Raw genomic sequence first — 17,360 nt, forward strand, 5'->3', positions numbered from 1 at the left:
GTGGCTAGACCCCTGGGACAGCCAGGCCCTTATCTCTAATATGGTAATAGGGAGCTGCAGGCCAGACGGCCGCCGGAATTCAGCGTTCTGCAAACCGTGCCGCGGTTCCCCCGGGGCGGGGGGGGGGTCATTTGCTCCTATTTGGGTCAGTCCTTGTGAGCAGCTACTGTGTGACCGGCTTGGGGCCAGCGCTGCTGAGGGACCTGGCAGGGCACACGGGGCGGGGTGGCACGATCACTAGGGAACGGAGAAGCTTCTCGTGGGGACCTGGAGCTGGGCCCAGAGCTCAGTTCAGAGATTTATTGGCGCCCCTATAGCCCAGGCCAGTGCTTTGCGCTGGTTAAGCAGATAAGTTGCGCCACAACCCTGCTTCCCGGAACATGGGATGGGGCGGCGACCATAGCAGGGCCTCAAGGAGTAGGTCAAAAGGTGAGGCTGTGTCTGGGACTGCCACTGTCAGCAGAGGGACACATCAGGATGTTGGGAGTTAGCTTGTTTTTGAGGACCCCAACTCAATCAGTGTTTGGGAAAATGAAGGTCAGCCTGCCAGCAATACAAGACATGAAATATGGAGAAGTGACAGACCTGGCAACAAGATACGGTCTGACAGTTGAAGAAGGTGGCTTGGGCAATGGTAGGAATCCCATCTCAGAGAGCAAAGGCCTTAGCCCTGGGAAGCCCAACCCTGGCTACCCAGTTTCTCTGGGCCTTCCTATCCGGATCTGTTTGCCTGGGGCTGCAACAAAAACAAGGCAAAGAAAACACTTCATTGGCAGGAGATAAGCCCCGATAAGAGGCTGCCTTCCTCTGGAGGGAGCAGTCAGTCCCCATCGCCAGGAAGCTGGGAGAGGCCTTGAAGAAGTGCCAGCCTGCCTCTACTGCTGGGCCTAGCCCATTCTCTTGCCACAGGGTCTCTGGTATTCCTGGCTGGTCCCAGGCTCAGAGCAGGTTCTCCAGGCTGGTGAAGACCATCTAGCACAGAGCTAGCATGTAGGTCATCCTGCCTCCTGGTAGGTCTCCACTTAGCTACAGCCCAGTACACGCAGCTTCCATTCAGGACCTGTTTCCATATCTGTAAAACAGGCAAAAACATCTCCCCCACAGGAGTGAGGGGGCCATGGGATATCCACAGAGTATCACAGCCCCTGCCAGCAACAACCCTTAAGACTGCCAGCTTCCTTCATCCTAAGAGCCATGGACCCCTTCCCAATCTGACAACTCAGCTCCAACCAGCCACCTCATCCCTGTGTGGTGCCCTCAGTAGCCCTGGCAGGAGATGCTGGGTGCTTGGGGCATATCAGGCAACAGGAAGGGAGGCAGGAAAGGCTTCCTGACGCAAGGTCTGAGCCCGAGCAAAGAGATGGAAAAGCCGAAGGAGAAGAAAGTGAGAGGGCTGGGGAACCAAGGTGCTCAGGGCAGAGGCAAAAAGCTCAAAGCCACCTCTGGCAGGGAATGAGGTCACCACAGATCTTGGGCAAGGCCACCAAGTTAAAACCTTGAAACTTTTGCTACGAGTCTGACCACAATGGCAAAACCCCATTTTATAAACAAGGAAACTGAGGCCCCAGAGGAAATGGCAGTAATTGAGCTAGAGCCTAGAACGCTTTCATCCAAACCACACTGTGCACAGGGTCCCTCAAGTCCACTTTTATTCACGTAAAAAAAAAAATCCCAAATATAAAGGGTTGGCCTCTACTTCCCAGAGCTCCACCTACTGCTCCCTGGAAATGGGGAACACCCATCTTTATGAGTGCGATGGCATACTAGTCCCAGCCTTTTCCTAGGCCTGAGGTTAGAGAGGGAGGCTGAGGACTAAAGAGGCCCCAAGAAAATGGAGTTAGTGTGAGGCATTTGCTTCAGATTTTAAAAAAATAAAATTTCTAAAGATAAAAGGTTAAAAAAAAAGCATTAGTGTCTTCTACCCACTGCCCAGTGCCCACCCCAGTCCTGTGGCCACCTCTTGTTCAGCCAGTTTAGAGCTGGGTGTTCTCCTCCTGGCTCTCCGAGTCAGCGCCGGACAGGTGCCCGCCACTCGCAGGTGCATGACCATTGCTGGCACAAGCCACCTGGGGGCCGTCCCCCAGCCCCTCTGATGTCTCGCCTAGCAGGCATCGACGGGTGTCCTGGGGCAACCTCTCACGCTGCTCCCGACACTCCTGGGTCAGCTGGGCCAGCAGCTGCAAGAGGATGAGTGTCCAGAGGGGCCAGGCTGCCCAGCTCCTGTGCTACCTGCCTGCCTGCCTCCTCCCTGGCTCACCTTGGGCTCCTCTTCCACTAGCTGCTGGAGGACTTGCTGCTGCCCTGCCAGGAGGCGCTCATGGCGCTGCTTCTGGGCCTCTTCCAGCTGCAAGGGAGGGCAGGAGTTCAGCTGCAGGAGGGCCAAGACCTGGGAGCACTGAAATCAGGGAGCAGGGCATTGGGGCTCCCAGGACACTTAAGGTGTTAGATATGACGCAGGCACCAGAGGTTGTTGGTACAGACCCTGGAGGAAAGGCGTTAGGAGCCTTCTGGAGAGCAATATGGCACCAAGCCAGGCATGGAAGAGCGGAGTTTTTGATGAGTGAAGGAGAGAGGTGGGGCTCACTCACCCGTCTGATAGAGTTGACTGACTCAGTGATATGCCGCCGATTAATCTCTGTCAGTTCCCTACAGAGGGGAAAGGGATGGCTCCGTGCCCAGGCATCTCCCTTCTTCCCCTCACTCAATGGCTCCTAGCCCCAACGCACTTACACTTCCTTCTTATGCTTCTCCCTCGTCTTGGCCTCTGAGATACTGTTGTTGCGCTTTCTGTCCAGGATCTTCTGAAGCTCCTTCTTCTCCCTGGAGCAGCAAGAAGGAACAGGAGGGGGTCAGAGGCAGGACTCCTGGCACCAGAGTCCCACCGCACGCACACAGGACCTTCTGTCTTTACCTTTCATTCAGCTCCTTCAGTCTCTTGAACTGGGTTGTATGTGCATCCAGGACAACCTCCCTGAGCCGCTGCTGAGCCTGGGGACACAGGCAGCCAGCCAGCAGGTAACACAGGGCTGACAGGTTTCCCCAGTAAGCTGGTTCTCCTTGCCTACACCACAGGTCCCTCTCACCTGTCTGAGGTGCTCCAGCCTTCGTTCGGTTTCTGCATCTGCCTGGGCCTCCCTCAGCTCCAGCAGGATCTGTACCTGTCGGTTCTGGAACTCTCGATACTCCTTAATGTCTTCAGGATTGCTGACTCTGTAGGGAGAACATTCTCAATAATGCCATGTCCCTGGCATAGGAGGACAGTTAAGAGCGGGATTCGTGCCAGGAGGCAGTGGCAGGCACCAGCCAGGTGAGGTCTGCTATGCAAATCAAGAGGACCAGGAGGGGCCAGCAGCTATACCGTTAGCTTTACACAGGTGCCGGTTCCTGCTTCTTGGCAGGGGACTTCAGATGAGATGTTCCTCTCAGGGAAGAGTGAGGACCAGTATGGGAATCTCTCTCCACCTTCCCGTCATCCAAGCATGCCCACCCAGCATGGACAGCCACATGCACACCTCCCTCCACAAGGTGGTACCAGGCTTCAGGGCACTCACGGGGCACCGGGGGAGGGCCGGCATCTGCCCTCAGCCCTGGCCTGCACCAAACCATCCAGAAGGCGGCGGGTGAGGGCCACGGTCTTGCGCTGGTGCTTTTTCTGCAGTTCCCTCAGGTCTCGATCCTGTCGGCTCTGGAGCTTTACCATAGCCTTGTGGTTTCGGAGCTCCTCTAGAGGGGTAGGGGTCACCTCTAAAAGGGAGAGGTGTAGGTAGCAAGCAAAAAGGAGGCAGGGTAGCAGGTGAGGTGGGCTGGGCATGACCGAGATGGGTGCGGTAGATGCCCTCCAGGTGGCCCCACCCCAGACCAGGCTGTATCCCTTACCAGAGAGGATGCTGGCAATCAAATCATCTCGCTGCCCTGGAGAGCAGAGGCGATGGTGAGAAGCTGAGAGCCAGCAGCACATGGCTCCCCTTGGCCCACTCCGAGGACAAGCTTCCCCTTACCTGGGCTACTGAGGGAGGTGCTAGTGGGGGAGGTAGTAGGACCTGGGGGCCAGCGAGGTGAGGCATCCAGTGGGTTAGGTGTGGGGTTGGGCAAGAACTGTGACCCTGGCTGTTGAGACTGCGTCTCCTGATATGTCTCTGTACTGGCCTGAGCCTGCAAGAGAGAAAACTCTTTCCAAAAATGTTTTCTCCATCTCTGGGTCCTTCCACCTCTGGATGCCCTATACCCCTACCAGCTCCCTCTGCCTGCACAATAAAAAGATAAACAATAGGCAGACCCTTGTCCACGCCAGCCAGGAAAGCTGTGTGTTACCAGATCACTGCATGTCCTCAACAACTCCCAGATGATTCTGGAAAAGCCTGGCCTGACCCCAAGAGTCCTCCGCTGTGTCCCTCCCACCCTTGCCTGGTGGTCCGTCCTCCCCCTGGATGCTCAGCTCCCAATTTAATCAGCAGAGGAAGCAACAGCAGAGCGGGCACCAGTCTCTTCAACTAATAGCTCCTCACAGCCCTAATTGCAGTCATCTCTTTCCTGGCCGCCACAGGCCCCATGGGGATTGGGTCAGGACATGTGGCTGAACCTCTGCTCCTGGCGCTGAAGCCACTACCTCCTCATCGCCTCCCTGACTTCCAATGCCCCTGTGTACGTATACCCAAATATTTGATTCCATGTAGAGCTTGAGAAACTCGAGCCTAGACACAACCCAAATCAGTGCAAATGGGTACATCCTCTTCCAAGAGCCCACAGCTGAGCTGAGGGTATAGCTCAGTGGGAGAGCTTTTGCCTGGCCTGCTTAAAACCCTGGGCTCCATCCCTATCCAGCACTGGAGGGAAGGAGGGGACTGGAAAACTGACTGACTCAGTAAGCTTGCCATAAAAACATGAGGAGGTCTGACTGCAGGTCCTCATGTCTATAACCCCAGGGCCACGGTGGACAGAGACAGGCAGATCCCTGAAGTTTCCTGGCCAGCTGCTCTAGCTCAATGAGAGACCCATCTGAGAAAATAAGGTGGAGTGTGACTCTGGAAAACCATGTGCACATATATGTGAACACGTGCAAACATGTTTACACACAAAAGCAAAAACCCATAGCCCTCACGCCTGCTGCAAATCAGCCAAAGCTCCTGAAAGTGCAGCATGGCAGAAAGGTCAAGCTGGAAGCCCAGCCGGGCTGTACAGACCTGAGCCACTTCCATAGCCTCTCTGAGGGACATGGCAGAAAGGTCAAGCTGGAAGCCCAGCCAGGCTGTACAGACCTGAGCCACTTCCATAGCCTCTCTGAGGGACATGGCAGAAAGGTCAAGCTGGAAGCCCAGCCAGGCTGTACAGACCTGAGCCACTTCCATAGCCTCTCTGAGGGACATGGCAGTGAGCCAAGGATGTGACTGACCTCACACCAGGCCTGGCAGTACGTTGGCAATTAGCAGCCACTTGACATCATTTCCAGGTTTGAGTGAGATAAAAGAGCCCAGAAAGGGGAGCAGGTTTTGCAGGCCTGAGCTGAGCTGGCGAGACAGGAAGCTAGGATCCGCAGTAAGACACTTAACAGTTCAGTTTGGGGAGAGGCATCAGATGGCAGAGCTGGGAGATGGGGGTACCTGTGGGAGGGCTGTCCACTGGTCCCCAGAGTCAAGGTAGGCCTAGCCCTGCCTCCCACCATTGCTGCCCACTCACCTCGCTCTCCCCAATGAGAGCAGCCAGCTGCTTGGCCCGCTGGTCCATTAGGCTGACATGCTTGATGGGGTTAATCAGGGCCTCTGCATAGTCTAGAGGAAGCAGAAGGCCCAGTCTTCAGACCAAACCCAGGTCACACTCTTCCTACCAGCCCAGGGCTCCAAGTGTGGGATGCCTGACCCCATGTGAACTGAGGCTCCTAGTTCAGCCATGCCCATGCCCAGCTCCCACCTCTGGACCCTGCCCTGGTCTACTGCCCCAGCTCACCCTGGTGGTCATCTGGGATGTAGTCAGAAGCTTCAGTGTAGATAAGCAGGGCAGGCAGACACAGAGGCTGGTTAGCCTCATTTCGCAGGCAGACATAGTGGTATCCTGGATGGACAGGAGGGCAAGATCATCTATCCTGGCCAAATCCCCAAGTCAGCTCAGTGCTACCCAAAGCCCATGACTCACCTGAGCGGATGGCAGAGACAGGCAGGATGCGGTGCCCAACAAATCTGCCACCCTCCTCAAAAGCTGCAATGCGAAGTGAGGCCAGCGTGGGCAGCACAACCTGTGGGGTCCAGACTGTTGAGCTATGGGGCAGAGCCAGGACCACTATGCCATTGCCACAGAAACTCAGCTCACAGGCAGTCAGAAGCCCTCAGGGCCATCCACTGGACAAGATAGGTCAGGTCGCATTGTGGCCTGCTTAGCAACTATACTGAGCCATGTGTATAAATTCGGGATGTACTTCAACCCAGTCAGAAGTAGAGGTCATATTCCCATGGGACCGTAGGAGAGGGTGCAAGCTTGGAGCTGTGGTCTCTGGCAAGTGCTTCCTGCCTTGGAGATGAGGTAGGCAGTGTCTGTCCCTCGTGTGGGGAAGGAACAGGAACAACACAAGATAGGACAATGTTGTCATCATCCCTACCCTGCAGCCCTCCCTCTCCTTATTCCTCCTGTCACCCAGGAGAGGCCAGGGACCCCAAGCCTGACCATGGGACATGCAGGGCCTGGAGGGTCACTTGCCCTTCCCACTTTCTGATCAGGTGCCTGGCCCCTGCTCTAAGACTGATTACAGCCAAGTCAGGTTAGACTGATCTGCCACAGAGCAGGCTTACCTTGGGGAAGTCAAAGGGCTCTTCATCCCACACAGGGTTGAATGAATTCCCCTGGGATGTCCTTGTGCGATATTTGCGCCTTGTGTCAACTGGGAGACCAAACATGTCCACTTCGACGTAGATGCCCACCTTCCTGTCAGACAGGAACTGCCCCGAAATCACCTGCAGTAGGAGAGGCCAGGAAGGGAAGTAAAGCAGCTACTGTGTGTCTTACCCTCGGAACACCTGAGGCCCGATCCCCCTCAGGACCTACCTTGACCCGCAAGGCGTTGGCCACTATGCCATCCACAATGACCTCAGTGAAGGGGTCAAAGGACTTGTCTGGCCGCCGCATGAACTCAGGCTTGAGCAAGTACCCACTGCGCCCATTATATTCGAAGACACCTGCGTTGAGCTGCATTGGCATGTCTGTAAGTAACACAGGCCGGGTAAGTAAAGTGGCCTAGTGGGGTTCAGTCAGAGTTCGAGGTCCAGGACCAGAGCTAAGATTAAATGGATGCCAGGGTAGAGATGCAAGAACAAATAGACAGGTAGGGGTCCAGTCAGCAAGGTCAGGGCTCCAGAGAAAGTCTGGGTTCAATTTTGGGACCTAAGATTAGGTAAATTTAGGAGTCAGTAAACGGTCCAGGTCAAGGAGGATGTTCTGCCTGTTTAAGTCAATTTGATCCCAACTACAGTCATTTTGGTAGAGGGAACAATGAGAAAATCGCCCCCCCCCATCAGATTGGCCTATAGGCAAGCCTGTGGTGCATTTTCTTGATTAATTGATGTGGGAGGACACAGTCCACTGTGGGCAGTGCCACCCCTGGCTGGTGGTCCTGGGTGCTGTAAGAAAGCAGGCTGAACAAGCAAGTAGAAGCAGGCCAGGAAGCAGGGTTCCTCCACAGCCTCTGCTGCAGTTCCTGGCCTGGCTTCCCTCGATGATAGGCATGTAAGCTGTGAGATGGAATAAACCCCTTCACTCCCAAGTTGCTTTTGGTCACATGTTTTATCCCAGCAATAAAAACCCTAAGACAGGGCCGGGCAGTGGTGGCGCATGCCTTTAACCCTAGCACTCGGAGGCAGAGGCAAGTGGATCTCAGTGAGTTCAAGGCCAGCCTGGTCTACAAAATCCCAGGACAGCTAGGACTGTTATACAGAGAAACCTTATCTTGAAAAACAAAAAAACAAAACAAAACAACAAAAAAACTAAGACTGAGGGCCAGAGCTCACCCAAGGTCTGGAAGTTGAGAGCCACAAGCTGGCAACCCACATTCCAGAAGAGCTGGGGCATGTAGTTGGAGGAGTCCACACGGGTGCCCTTGGGGTAAATGCGGCTAAGCTGCTGTTTGTTGTATCTGAGGTTGGTGGTCAGGGCCATAGGGAAGAGTGACCAAGCTCTGCCAGCCTCTGCTTCAAGTCCCATCTCCATGGTCCCAGAAGCCCACTCCTAGCAAAGCTACCCATATCATCCCTGAGCCTCCACACCTCAACCCACTGATGTCCCCGTGCAGATGGGGGCAAATCCCTGGGGCATCTGCAAGTCCCTGCCTAGCCACACCCCAGCCCAGTGCCTGGGAAGGATACTCCACGAACTCCATGGGACTCTTGGTTAGTTGCTCCATGGCTTTGGTCTCCACAAAGGATGACATCTCGAAGCACTTGTTCCTTTCTGTGGGTGGGGGAGGGAAAGTATAAGGTCTGGCAGGGCCTGGCAGGGCCAGCTCTCAGTCTCCCATCCCTACTTACTTCGAGCAGCCTCAAAAGACTTGAACTTGACAGGCTCAATGTAGTTGACGAGTGTCGACATCTCCTCAGTGGCATTGACTTCACTGCTGGCTGTGCCCTGTGGCCCCAAAACCCGAGGTCAGTGGCACGAGAGGTCCCTTACTTGTACCCCTAAAAGGGGGGCTAGCCCTTTCCCACACCTGCAGCCATACTGCCCAGCCACTTCCTGCAAGACTCCTTGATATCACCTTGATAGAAGGCTCTCATTGCCCTGCAAACACACACCCTCCCCAACCTGGGGCTGCTCTCAATCCACCCTCTCACAATAGCCATAGTGACCTTTCTGTGACCTCTACTCTCCACTATTCCTCTTGACACTCCTCCTCTTGTGCTGGTTTCTCCTGCCACAGGGCCTTAGCACACGCTAGTACAACATCTTTAGGTTGTGCCCCAACCTCCCTGCCAACGCTGCAATTCTGTGTCCTCCTTTCCTTCAACTTTTAGCTTCAGTTCCTTTTCCTCTCACCACACACTGTGCGAGAGTGTGTGTCTAAGTGTGGGTACTTGCTGCCACGGTGCACACATGCCGGTCAGAGGACAACTTTCAGGAGTTAGTCCTCTCCTTCTGCCTTGGCTTCTGGGTATCAAATTCAGGCCACTAGGATTGTATGGTAAGGACTGTTACTTTGCCAGTCCTGTACCCTAACAACATTTTTTAAAAATTAATTTATTTATTTTGAGACAGGATCTCTCTATTTTGCAATTACTAGCCCAGAGCTCAATGTGTAGACAGACCAGGCTGAGCTCAGGTGCAGAGATCTGCCTCCCTCTGCCGCTGAGAATAAAGGCATGTGCCAGCACATTTAGCTCGTTCTTTCTTTCTTTCTTTTTTTTTTCAAATATTTATTTATTTATTATGTATACAATATTTTGTCTGTATGCCTGAAGGCCAGAAGAGGGTGCCAGACCTCTTTACAGATGGTTGTGAGCCACCATGTGGTTGCTGGGAATTGAACTCAGGACCTTTGGAAGAACAGGCAATGCTCTTAACCACTGAGCCATCTCTCCAGCCCCTTAGCTCGTTCTTATATTATTACATTTTATTTATTTATTGCGTGTGAGGAGCACAAGCATGTGGAAGCAGATACTTTAACTAGGGGAGCCATCTCCTTGGTCTGTGCCCTAACTCTTTTAGGATGGTTTGCATACCTCCTTAAGCTGGGGACCTACACAGATCAAGCTCTAGGAGAGCAGCTGACCAGGACAATGGCTGTCACCCAGCAGGTGCTCAGCAAATGCCCCCGTGCCCGCCTGTAGTCCTGACCTCATCCGTGGTGGGTTTCTTCGGATCTGATGTTTCCTCCTCTTCTTCATCCTCTTCTTCATCCTCTCGGTCAGCAGGTATGAGAACATTAGGCCCCCGGCTGAGGCCCTCCTCGCCTAGAGACTTCTGGGGTTCCAGGCTGGTCTTCTCAAGTCCCACCTCCTCCCCATTGCTTAGGCCAGGGCAGCTGTCTGAGCTAGGTGACCCTAGACAAGGACCGAGGGTCAAAGGTCAGAACCACAGGCTGATGCTGAGGAAGCCTACAGTTGTGCTCAGTGTACGTGGGGAGGGCCATCTTAGAGAAGCACAACTTGGGGAGAGGGTAGGGGTCAGAATCTGGATGGCATTAAAGCTGGTGGTTGTCCAGAGGGGTCATAGGTCAACGTTACATACAGTAGGAAATCAGAATAGCAGCCTGAACAGCCAGGTACATAGTAACAGGCTGGGCTACAAGTTCAGCTCAGCAAGAGCCATACCCAGTGGGGATTAATGGGGTGAGCAGTTAATGATGAGGGACCTCAATAAAATGACAGGGCAAAGGTTAGCTGAAATTTTAAGGAGCTAGGTGAGGAGAGTCAGTGGAGGTTATAGGTCAAGTGTCAGAAGGCTGAAGGCAGAAGTTCACTGAGGTCAAAGGTCAGAATCCAGAGCTCTACCCTGGCCAGGCAGCAGCGACAGGTTGGAAGTCAGGGATGAGAGGTCACCACTCGGCTGAGGTGGTAAGGAAGGAGGTCAGGGGTTGGGGTGATGGAGACATTGGGGTGAAAGGTTAAGTCAGTGCTAGGATCTGGGCTGGAGGTCAGGCCAGGCCATACCAAGCTGGGGTGAGGAAGGCTCTGTGGTGGCTGAGCTCTCGCTCAGGGCTGAGTTGCTCTGCTCCAGCGGCCTCTTGCGAACTGAGCTGTCGGGGACGCCTGTGCTGGGCCGATGTCGCTTCTTATTCTTCACCAGGATCCGGCCCATCAGATCTTGTGGACTAGGCAGAGGGACTCCCGGAGAGAGCTGGACAGTGTGGACAAGTCAGGACCCTTCAGTCACCCTTCACTCCCATACGCCCTTGCCTTAGCTCCACACCCCCATACCGGGTACTTATCCAGGGGGTCAATGAGCAGCGCATCCCCAAAGATAGAGCGGCAGTACTCGGCCATCTTGGCCTGCTGTTTTGCCCTGTGGGAACAAGGTCAGAGGTCAGAGGTTCCCAGGGGAAGCGGAGGCAGTTTCAGAGGTGAAGAAAGCATGAAAGGAGGCTGTGTGGGCATCCCTCTGGAGTGCCTCCATCAGAGGTCTCTCTAGAGATTCCCGGGGCAGGCCCACTCACGAGTCCACATGGTTCTCGAAGGAGAGGATGACAGGATAGGGAGAGGTCTTGAAGGCTGTCTCAGCGATGGCCTCAAGCACATCACGCAATGGCACCTCAGTGGTCATGGTAAAACCATGGGTAATGAAGGGCTCTTCCTCCGGTGGCCGTCCCTTCCATACATCCAGCTCCACACAGCGGCAGCCCCACAGCAATGCCTGGCGGTACATCTCTACTGACGATGTTCCAGCCAGCTGGCCCGCTGCAGGGAAGGCTATGTCACTACTCACTGGCCACCACGGTCCATGGAGAACCGACCCAGACCAACTCCAGGGTGGTACGCTCTGGCCAGTCGGATACTCCTCCACTCAGAGTGGAGCCAGTACCATCTCCCCCAGAAGCCCTCAGAGAAGGGCAGACATTCTAACCCCCAGTCCCTGGCATTCACCAGGTGGGAGCAGAGCAGGCATCCAGTAGCATTGTTAGGCCTAGCTGGTTCTCCCTTCGAGGCTCCCATTCTCTCTCATCACACACTCCCAGCACTGCCTGACTCCCCAGATACCTTCCAGAGCTCCCTAGGACCTAACTGGTATCTACTGTCTATTCCTGCTCTCTGTCTCTGACTGCACCAGCCTCCCCGCCTCCTGCCTAGAGGACCACAGTCCCACAGAACTGCCAGTTCCAGTGCTTTCTCTTCTTCAGACTCTCCAAGAACCTCTCTGCCATTCATATTGAGTCCAAAAGCCTTCCAGACCAGGGTTGCTCCTGTCTCCCCTTCCCGGTCTTCTCTCACTACCCCCCATTCTGTGTACCTGCCCCTAGGTTCATGTTCCCCATATCCCCTGATTTCCTTTCTTGCTTCTCCTGGGGCTATGCAAGTGGGAGGCTAGTGCCCTGTTCCTGAGTCACACACACCCTCCCCTTTTTAAACCATCTATCTCCTACCCAGGCATCTGTCCCTGCACAATGCCAACAGACATGCCCTCAGCCCCTCCCCAGGGACACCTCAAGGACAGCCACCCATAAAGTGATACTGACAGAGATATTGACTCTGGGGAAGGGTGTCTGCTCCCTCTCTCTCTCTTACTCACCAGTGAGATAGGTATTGTGTGAGGAATTGATGAAGTACGCGCTCAGAGGCTGCGTCATGTCCATGCTCAGATCCAGGGCCTCCAGCGGCAGGATGCCATTCTCCTCCCCTCCTAGGTAGCGGCTGAAGCCCTCCATAGACATCTGGTCTGGGGATGGGGTACCAACAGGTCAGCTGAGCTGAGCTTGCCCTGTCCCACCCACACTGCCCCACTGCCACCAGCCATTTACCTCGCTCCAGGAACTGCTGGTTAGGCTCATACTTCTCAATGAGCAACCGAGCCTGTGAGGGCCGCAGTGGCGGGTACAGCACTTCATTGAGTCTGGGGTCTCTTTGCTTCTGGTTGATAAAGTCCATGAGCTGCTCCAGAGTGAGGTACGGCTTGCCCTTGGCACCTCTGGAGGGGCCCAGAAGCTGGGTCAGGCTGTAGCCTCAGCTCCCACCTCATGCTAAGCCCTCACCCTGGGAGACAGAAGTGGGAAGGCCTGCACCTAACTTCAGCAGCCACAGATTGGCGCTCTGGGCCTCAGTTTCCCTGTCCACTCCTGAGCACTCAACAGCGTCAGGCAGAAGATGGACTGGCATCAGCATTTGCCAGGGCTCAACTCACCACTCTGAGGCTCTAGACCCCAGGACCAATCTTGGCTCTGTCCTCCCACACTGTGTTGGCTCAGGCAGGTCCTACTACATATCTGAGCCCCTTGGTTCCCATCCTAAGTGGGATGATTAAGCCACCTGTGGCAAAGGAATGGCATCAAGCTCCAGAAACCACAGGAGCATCCTGTGGTGGTCCCCCCTTTCCTGCTTCTCTCTCTCTCTCTCTCTCTCTCTCTCTCTCTCTCTCTCTCTCTCTCTCTGAGACAGGGTTTCTCTGGGTAACAGCCCTGGCTGTCCTGGAACTCGCTCTGTAGACCAGGCTGGCCTCAAACTCACAGAGCCCCACCTGCCTCTGCCTCCCTAGTACTAGGATTAAAGGCGTGTGCCACCGCTACCGAGCGGTCCTCCCTTTCTTACTCTGACCTGCCCACCCACACCACTTCCACTAGAAAGAACACTGAGCAGAAGCCAGGGGCAGAGCCCAAGCCTGTGGCAGCCACTCCCAGGCCACTTACATCTCGAGCAGGATCTTGTCAATATCCGGTCGCAGACACAGCTTGTTCAAGAACCGCTCAAAGATTTCCAAGGAAAACTCATCAGGCCGGATGGACTCACTCTAAGGGTGAGGAGTGTGGGGTGAGAACCTAGGGCATCAAGTTCCAGAAAGTGGGCACCCACCGTGACACCCACCCTACCCCCCCTCCCCCGGCCCCGGCTCCGGCCCTACACACCCGGTTGAAGTTGAGGCCACAGGACTCCAGCGCAGTCTCCACCCGCTTCTTGTCTGCTGAGAACATCTTCAAAATGCTGATGCAGGTGGGAGGGGTCAGGGTCAGTTGGGGGGCAAAGATCACCAAGGTCAGGGCAGGAGAGAAGATGCTGAGGGGGAAGGGGTGCTCACTTCTTGACCGGAATCCGTCCATCCTGGTTCACCTGCAGCTTCAGCTTTGTGTATCTGAGGAGGCAGGTATGAAGGTCAGACCTTGGGACTGGTCAGCTGAACCCCCAGTGCTCCCCAAGGTGACCCAGGGCTCACGCTTTCCGCAGGAAGGTGTTCCGGGAGGCATTCTGAGCCAATATGTTCATAGCCAGTTTGAACAACTCCTCCGACCAGACCTGGAAATTAGCACAAGGGAGAAGAGGTGTAGGGGATGGAGAGGCTGGCGCACTCATAGCCTACATCCGGAACAGGGTCTGGTACCTAGGACATCAAGAGGACAAAACTGGGAGTGGTGGCTGTAAAACACCTGTAATCCCAGCACTTGAGAAACTTAGGCAGGAAGATTGCCTTGAGTCTGAGGCCAGCCTGGGCCACGCCATGTCTTCCAGTGAAGCATCTGCTTTCCTGGATTGTCTCCTGACCCCAGCCCACCTTGACTGTGTCATCCTGCACGGCCATGAAGTTCAAGAATGTGGTGTTCACTGGGTCTGGCCCAGCCACCACTGTCATCAGCTTCTCTTCAAGCCGGGCGTCAGGGCCCCCAAAGCCCAGTACTTCTCGAATCTTGGGATCCTGTGTAGTGAAAACCAAGGGTGAGGAGAAGGGGTGTGCTGTCCCCTGACAACCTTGGTCCCATCAGTACAAGGCTTCATCCCTCACCTTGGGCAGGCGGGCATAACGACCTGTCCGTGTGTCCCTGATGGAGCTGATGTCCAGCGTGTCCACCTCCTATGGAGACCAGAGTCAAGGTTTGTGTCTGAGAACTATGAGGGATCCTTAATCTCCCCACTCAAGCTGAGGAATGCCCAACTCCTGGCTAGGTCTCATCCCCAGGACAAGAGAAGTAGACAAGGTCTCCCACAGGGGCCCAGGACTGAGCCAGTAGCACCAGCGAACCCTCACCATATTGGGTCCTGTCCAGTACAAGAAGAAACCATTGGGATCCACACGCAGGGTCACCAGGTTCCGACTGGAGGCCTCCTGAGGGCAGCACAGAGGGTTAGGGAGTGAGACTTGGTCCTGGACCTACCCAAGCTCGTTTCCACCAGTGAGTCAAGAGGAAGCTGCAGCAGCCTACAGGTGCTCCTGGACATGAAGGCAAGTCCTCAGCAGTTCAGGTTTGGTACCCAACACCCCTCCCAGCTCCACCTTCACGCTGAGTTCTATCCCAGAGGCTACTAACTACTCTGGCCCCATCACCCACCGTCCACCACACCCTTCCCTGTGCTTTCCTTTCTTCTCTACACATGAAACTCGTGTGGGGACCTTCAGGAGAGCCCATCCCAGCCTCGGTTTCCCCTGAAGGCCTGCGAGGACAGGGAGGCTAGACTCCCCTGATCCACAGTCCCCTTACTGAAGCACACGGCTACTGAATGAAAGCAGGATGCTGGGAGCCTGGACATAAAGCCTCTCAGCGTCCCTTGCCTAACAAAAACTGGGCACCCTAAAATCTGCCTCAAAGCCCACCACCCACCACTCTGTACCTCCTAGGATCCTCGTAGCCTTCAGGCTCACCCTAAGTGACAGAAGAGCCTCCATGACCTCCAGGAAGACGAGGCAGGAGTCTCCCCTTCTCCCTAATAGCTCTAAGATGACTGACAGGAGGGCAGGATAGCAGGAATATGCCTATTTTCTGAAAGGACCCAGTCACTGATGCCCAGGGTTACCCCATATGCTCAGGACCAGCAAAGGCTTATGTACTCCAGCCAGCAGAACTAATTCCCCTTGAGCCAAAAGAGGATCCCCCTCCCCATACTGGCGCCCTACACAATCCTGCCACCAACAGTGCACACTCCCAGTCCCACGGTCCCAACTGTGGACCATGTCCAGTTCTACACCCTGAATTTCAACAACCCCCTTTCAGGCTCTTCAAAGCCCTGTAAGGTATGTCCTGCCACCACCTCCATCTTACACAGGAAGGAACGGAGAAGCTAGGATTTGCAGGGTTACATTTCCAAAGTCCTGGGACCTGGAAAACAGAGCCAAGACTCCTGCACAGCCCCTGGCTCCTGGTTTCAGCAACGACCTCACAGCCAGCAGGGACATCAGTCAGAAGGCTGGGAATTGCGGAGCCCCACCCATGCAGTCTTGGTTTACAGAAGGATAGCAGCTGATCCAGGGACGCAGGTCCCTAAACCTTCTGGCTGTATGGTCCTTCAGTTCTAATTGGAGGATACTGGGTCCCAACCCCTCTAGGAGATTCCCAACCTTGCCCTGGGCCTGACTATACAGCCCCCAGTAGAAAGGAAAGATTTGTGGGTACTATCCCTAGAGCACCCACGGGACCTCCCCTAGGGGCCTAACTTCCAAAGGCCATCCAGGCCCCTTGGCTCTTCAGTCCTAAACTGTGTTTATCACCCCCACCCCACCCCGGGCCCTCTCCCTGTTTCCACTTCCTTATTTGGGTTTATCACACGACAAGGAAAAGGAGAAACTTTTCCCTTTAGGCTGGCTTGGGGGAAGGGGTCTCCTGGGGCCGCGGCAGTGCCAAGGCACCCCTTGCCCAGCACACCTGCAGTTAAGGCCACGCCCCCAGCCCCTCCCCTTAGTTCCCACTCCTGCCCCACCCAGCCGGAAAGAAACCTAGCGTCTTCCAGGCCTATGGCCCAACTGGGAAGGAACAGTAAGGAAACTCAGGCCGCTGGGTTGAGGCTCTAGGGAGCAAGGGGCCCAGGGTGCAGGGAAGGGAACGGTACGAAAACGTGGGTGAGACGTGGGATCAGGATAAGAAGCCGCAGGTGGGCATCGGGTAAGTACCAGGGGAAAGGCAGTAAAAAGTGGGGGCCAGGATTTATTGGGGTTCAAAGTTCCTAAGTTAAGGAGTGGAGAGCAAAGGTCCCAGTGTTGGAGGAACTTGGAGACGGACTAAGTCTTTCAAGTAAGGGGTAACATGGTGCTTCCACCTGAACAGAAAGCTCGCTGGAATCCTGAAGCAGGGTAAGGGGGTATCAACCAGGACAGAGTGAAAAGTGATGAGCAGAAGAGAATTGCTCAGACGAGGCCCTGGGAAGAGTGGGATCCCCAGTGACACCTCACCCAGGACAAGGATGCCCTACGTCCCGTGGGAGTCCAGTGCCAGGCGCAGGGGTCTAGGGACCAGACCAGTATCGGAGAACCAGAATTCGTCTGGCAAGAGTGGGAAAGAGAGAACGAAGCGGGACAGGATTTAATGGGGTTCAAAGTCTCCACGCCAAGGAGTGGAGAGCCTAACTGACCACAGCTGAAGAACTGGGTTGCGGGTAGAGGGGGGACAAAGTTTTCAATTACTAGCACGACAGGGGACTCAAGTTTCCGGAGTACAAGGCTGGACTGGGGGGTTGCCGTGGTCAGGCAACGCTGAAGTGGGGGTCCCTGGCATCTAGGCGAATGTGAATGGAGTCCTCCGATCTGGGCAGAGCAGGGGACAGGCGCTCTTACCTCGTCCCATTTGATGAACTTACTCCCGCGCCGCAGGGTCTCCACCACGGTGGGCGGCTCCAGCTGCAGCGCGTGGACGCCGGGCCTGGCGCCCGCCATGGCCAAGCCAGGGGCAGCTCGGGGACCCACGGAGCCCCGACGGGAACCGACGGTGCCGTTGGTCTTTCCACACGCTCCCGCGCGGCCCGCTCCGGCCCCGCGGCGTCAGCGCC

At 55.3% G+C, this 17,360-nt stretch overlaps 1 protein-coding gene across 1 annotated transcript; it reads right to left on the reverse strand.

Moving 5' to 3' along the window:
* Positions 1-1,569: 1,569 nt before the first annotated feature.
* Positions 1,570-17,354, reverse strand: Plcb3 (phospholipase C beta 3). The gene is made up of 31 exons (XM_005351843.2): positions 17,149-17,354; positions 14,635-14,712; positions 14,392-14,460; positions 14,164-14,304; positions 13,828-13,907; positions 13,693-13,746; positions 13,523-13,598; positions 13,307-13,407; positions 12,425-12,591; positions 12,196-12,342; positions 11,126-11,366; positions 10,890-10,974; positions 10,623-10,809; positions 9,808-10,013; positions 8,505-8,601; positions 8,343-8,427; positions 7,989-8,113; positions 7,030-7,184; positions 6,777-6,938; positions 6,127-6,226; positions 5,941-6,045; positions 5,674-5,765; positions 3,999-4,152; positions 3,877-3,912; positions 3,552-3,744; positions 3,084-3,210; positions 2,912-2,988; positions 2,731-2,820; positions 2,589-2,646; positions 2,258-2,344; positions 1,570-2,177 (listed from the first exon to the last, which is right to left on the reverse strand). Exons 1-31 carry the CDS (start codon positions 17,245-17,247, stop codon positions 1,974-1,976), a joined length of 3,678 nt encoding a protein of 1,225 aa, XP_005351900.1. The 5' UTR covers positions 17,248-17,354; the 3' UTR covers positions 1,570-1,973.
* Positions 17,355-17,360: the final 6 nt, after the last annotated feature.

This window comes from Microtus ochrogaster, chromosome 8 (genome assembly GCF_000317375.1).
Source record: "Microtus ochrogaster isolate Prairie Vole_2 chromosome 8, MicOch1.0, whole genome shotgun sequence".
Lineage (NCBI taxonomy): Eukaryota > Metazoa > Chordata > Mammalia > Rodentia > Cricetidae > Microtus > Microtus ochrogaster.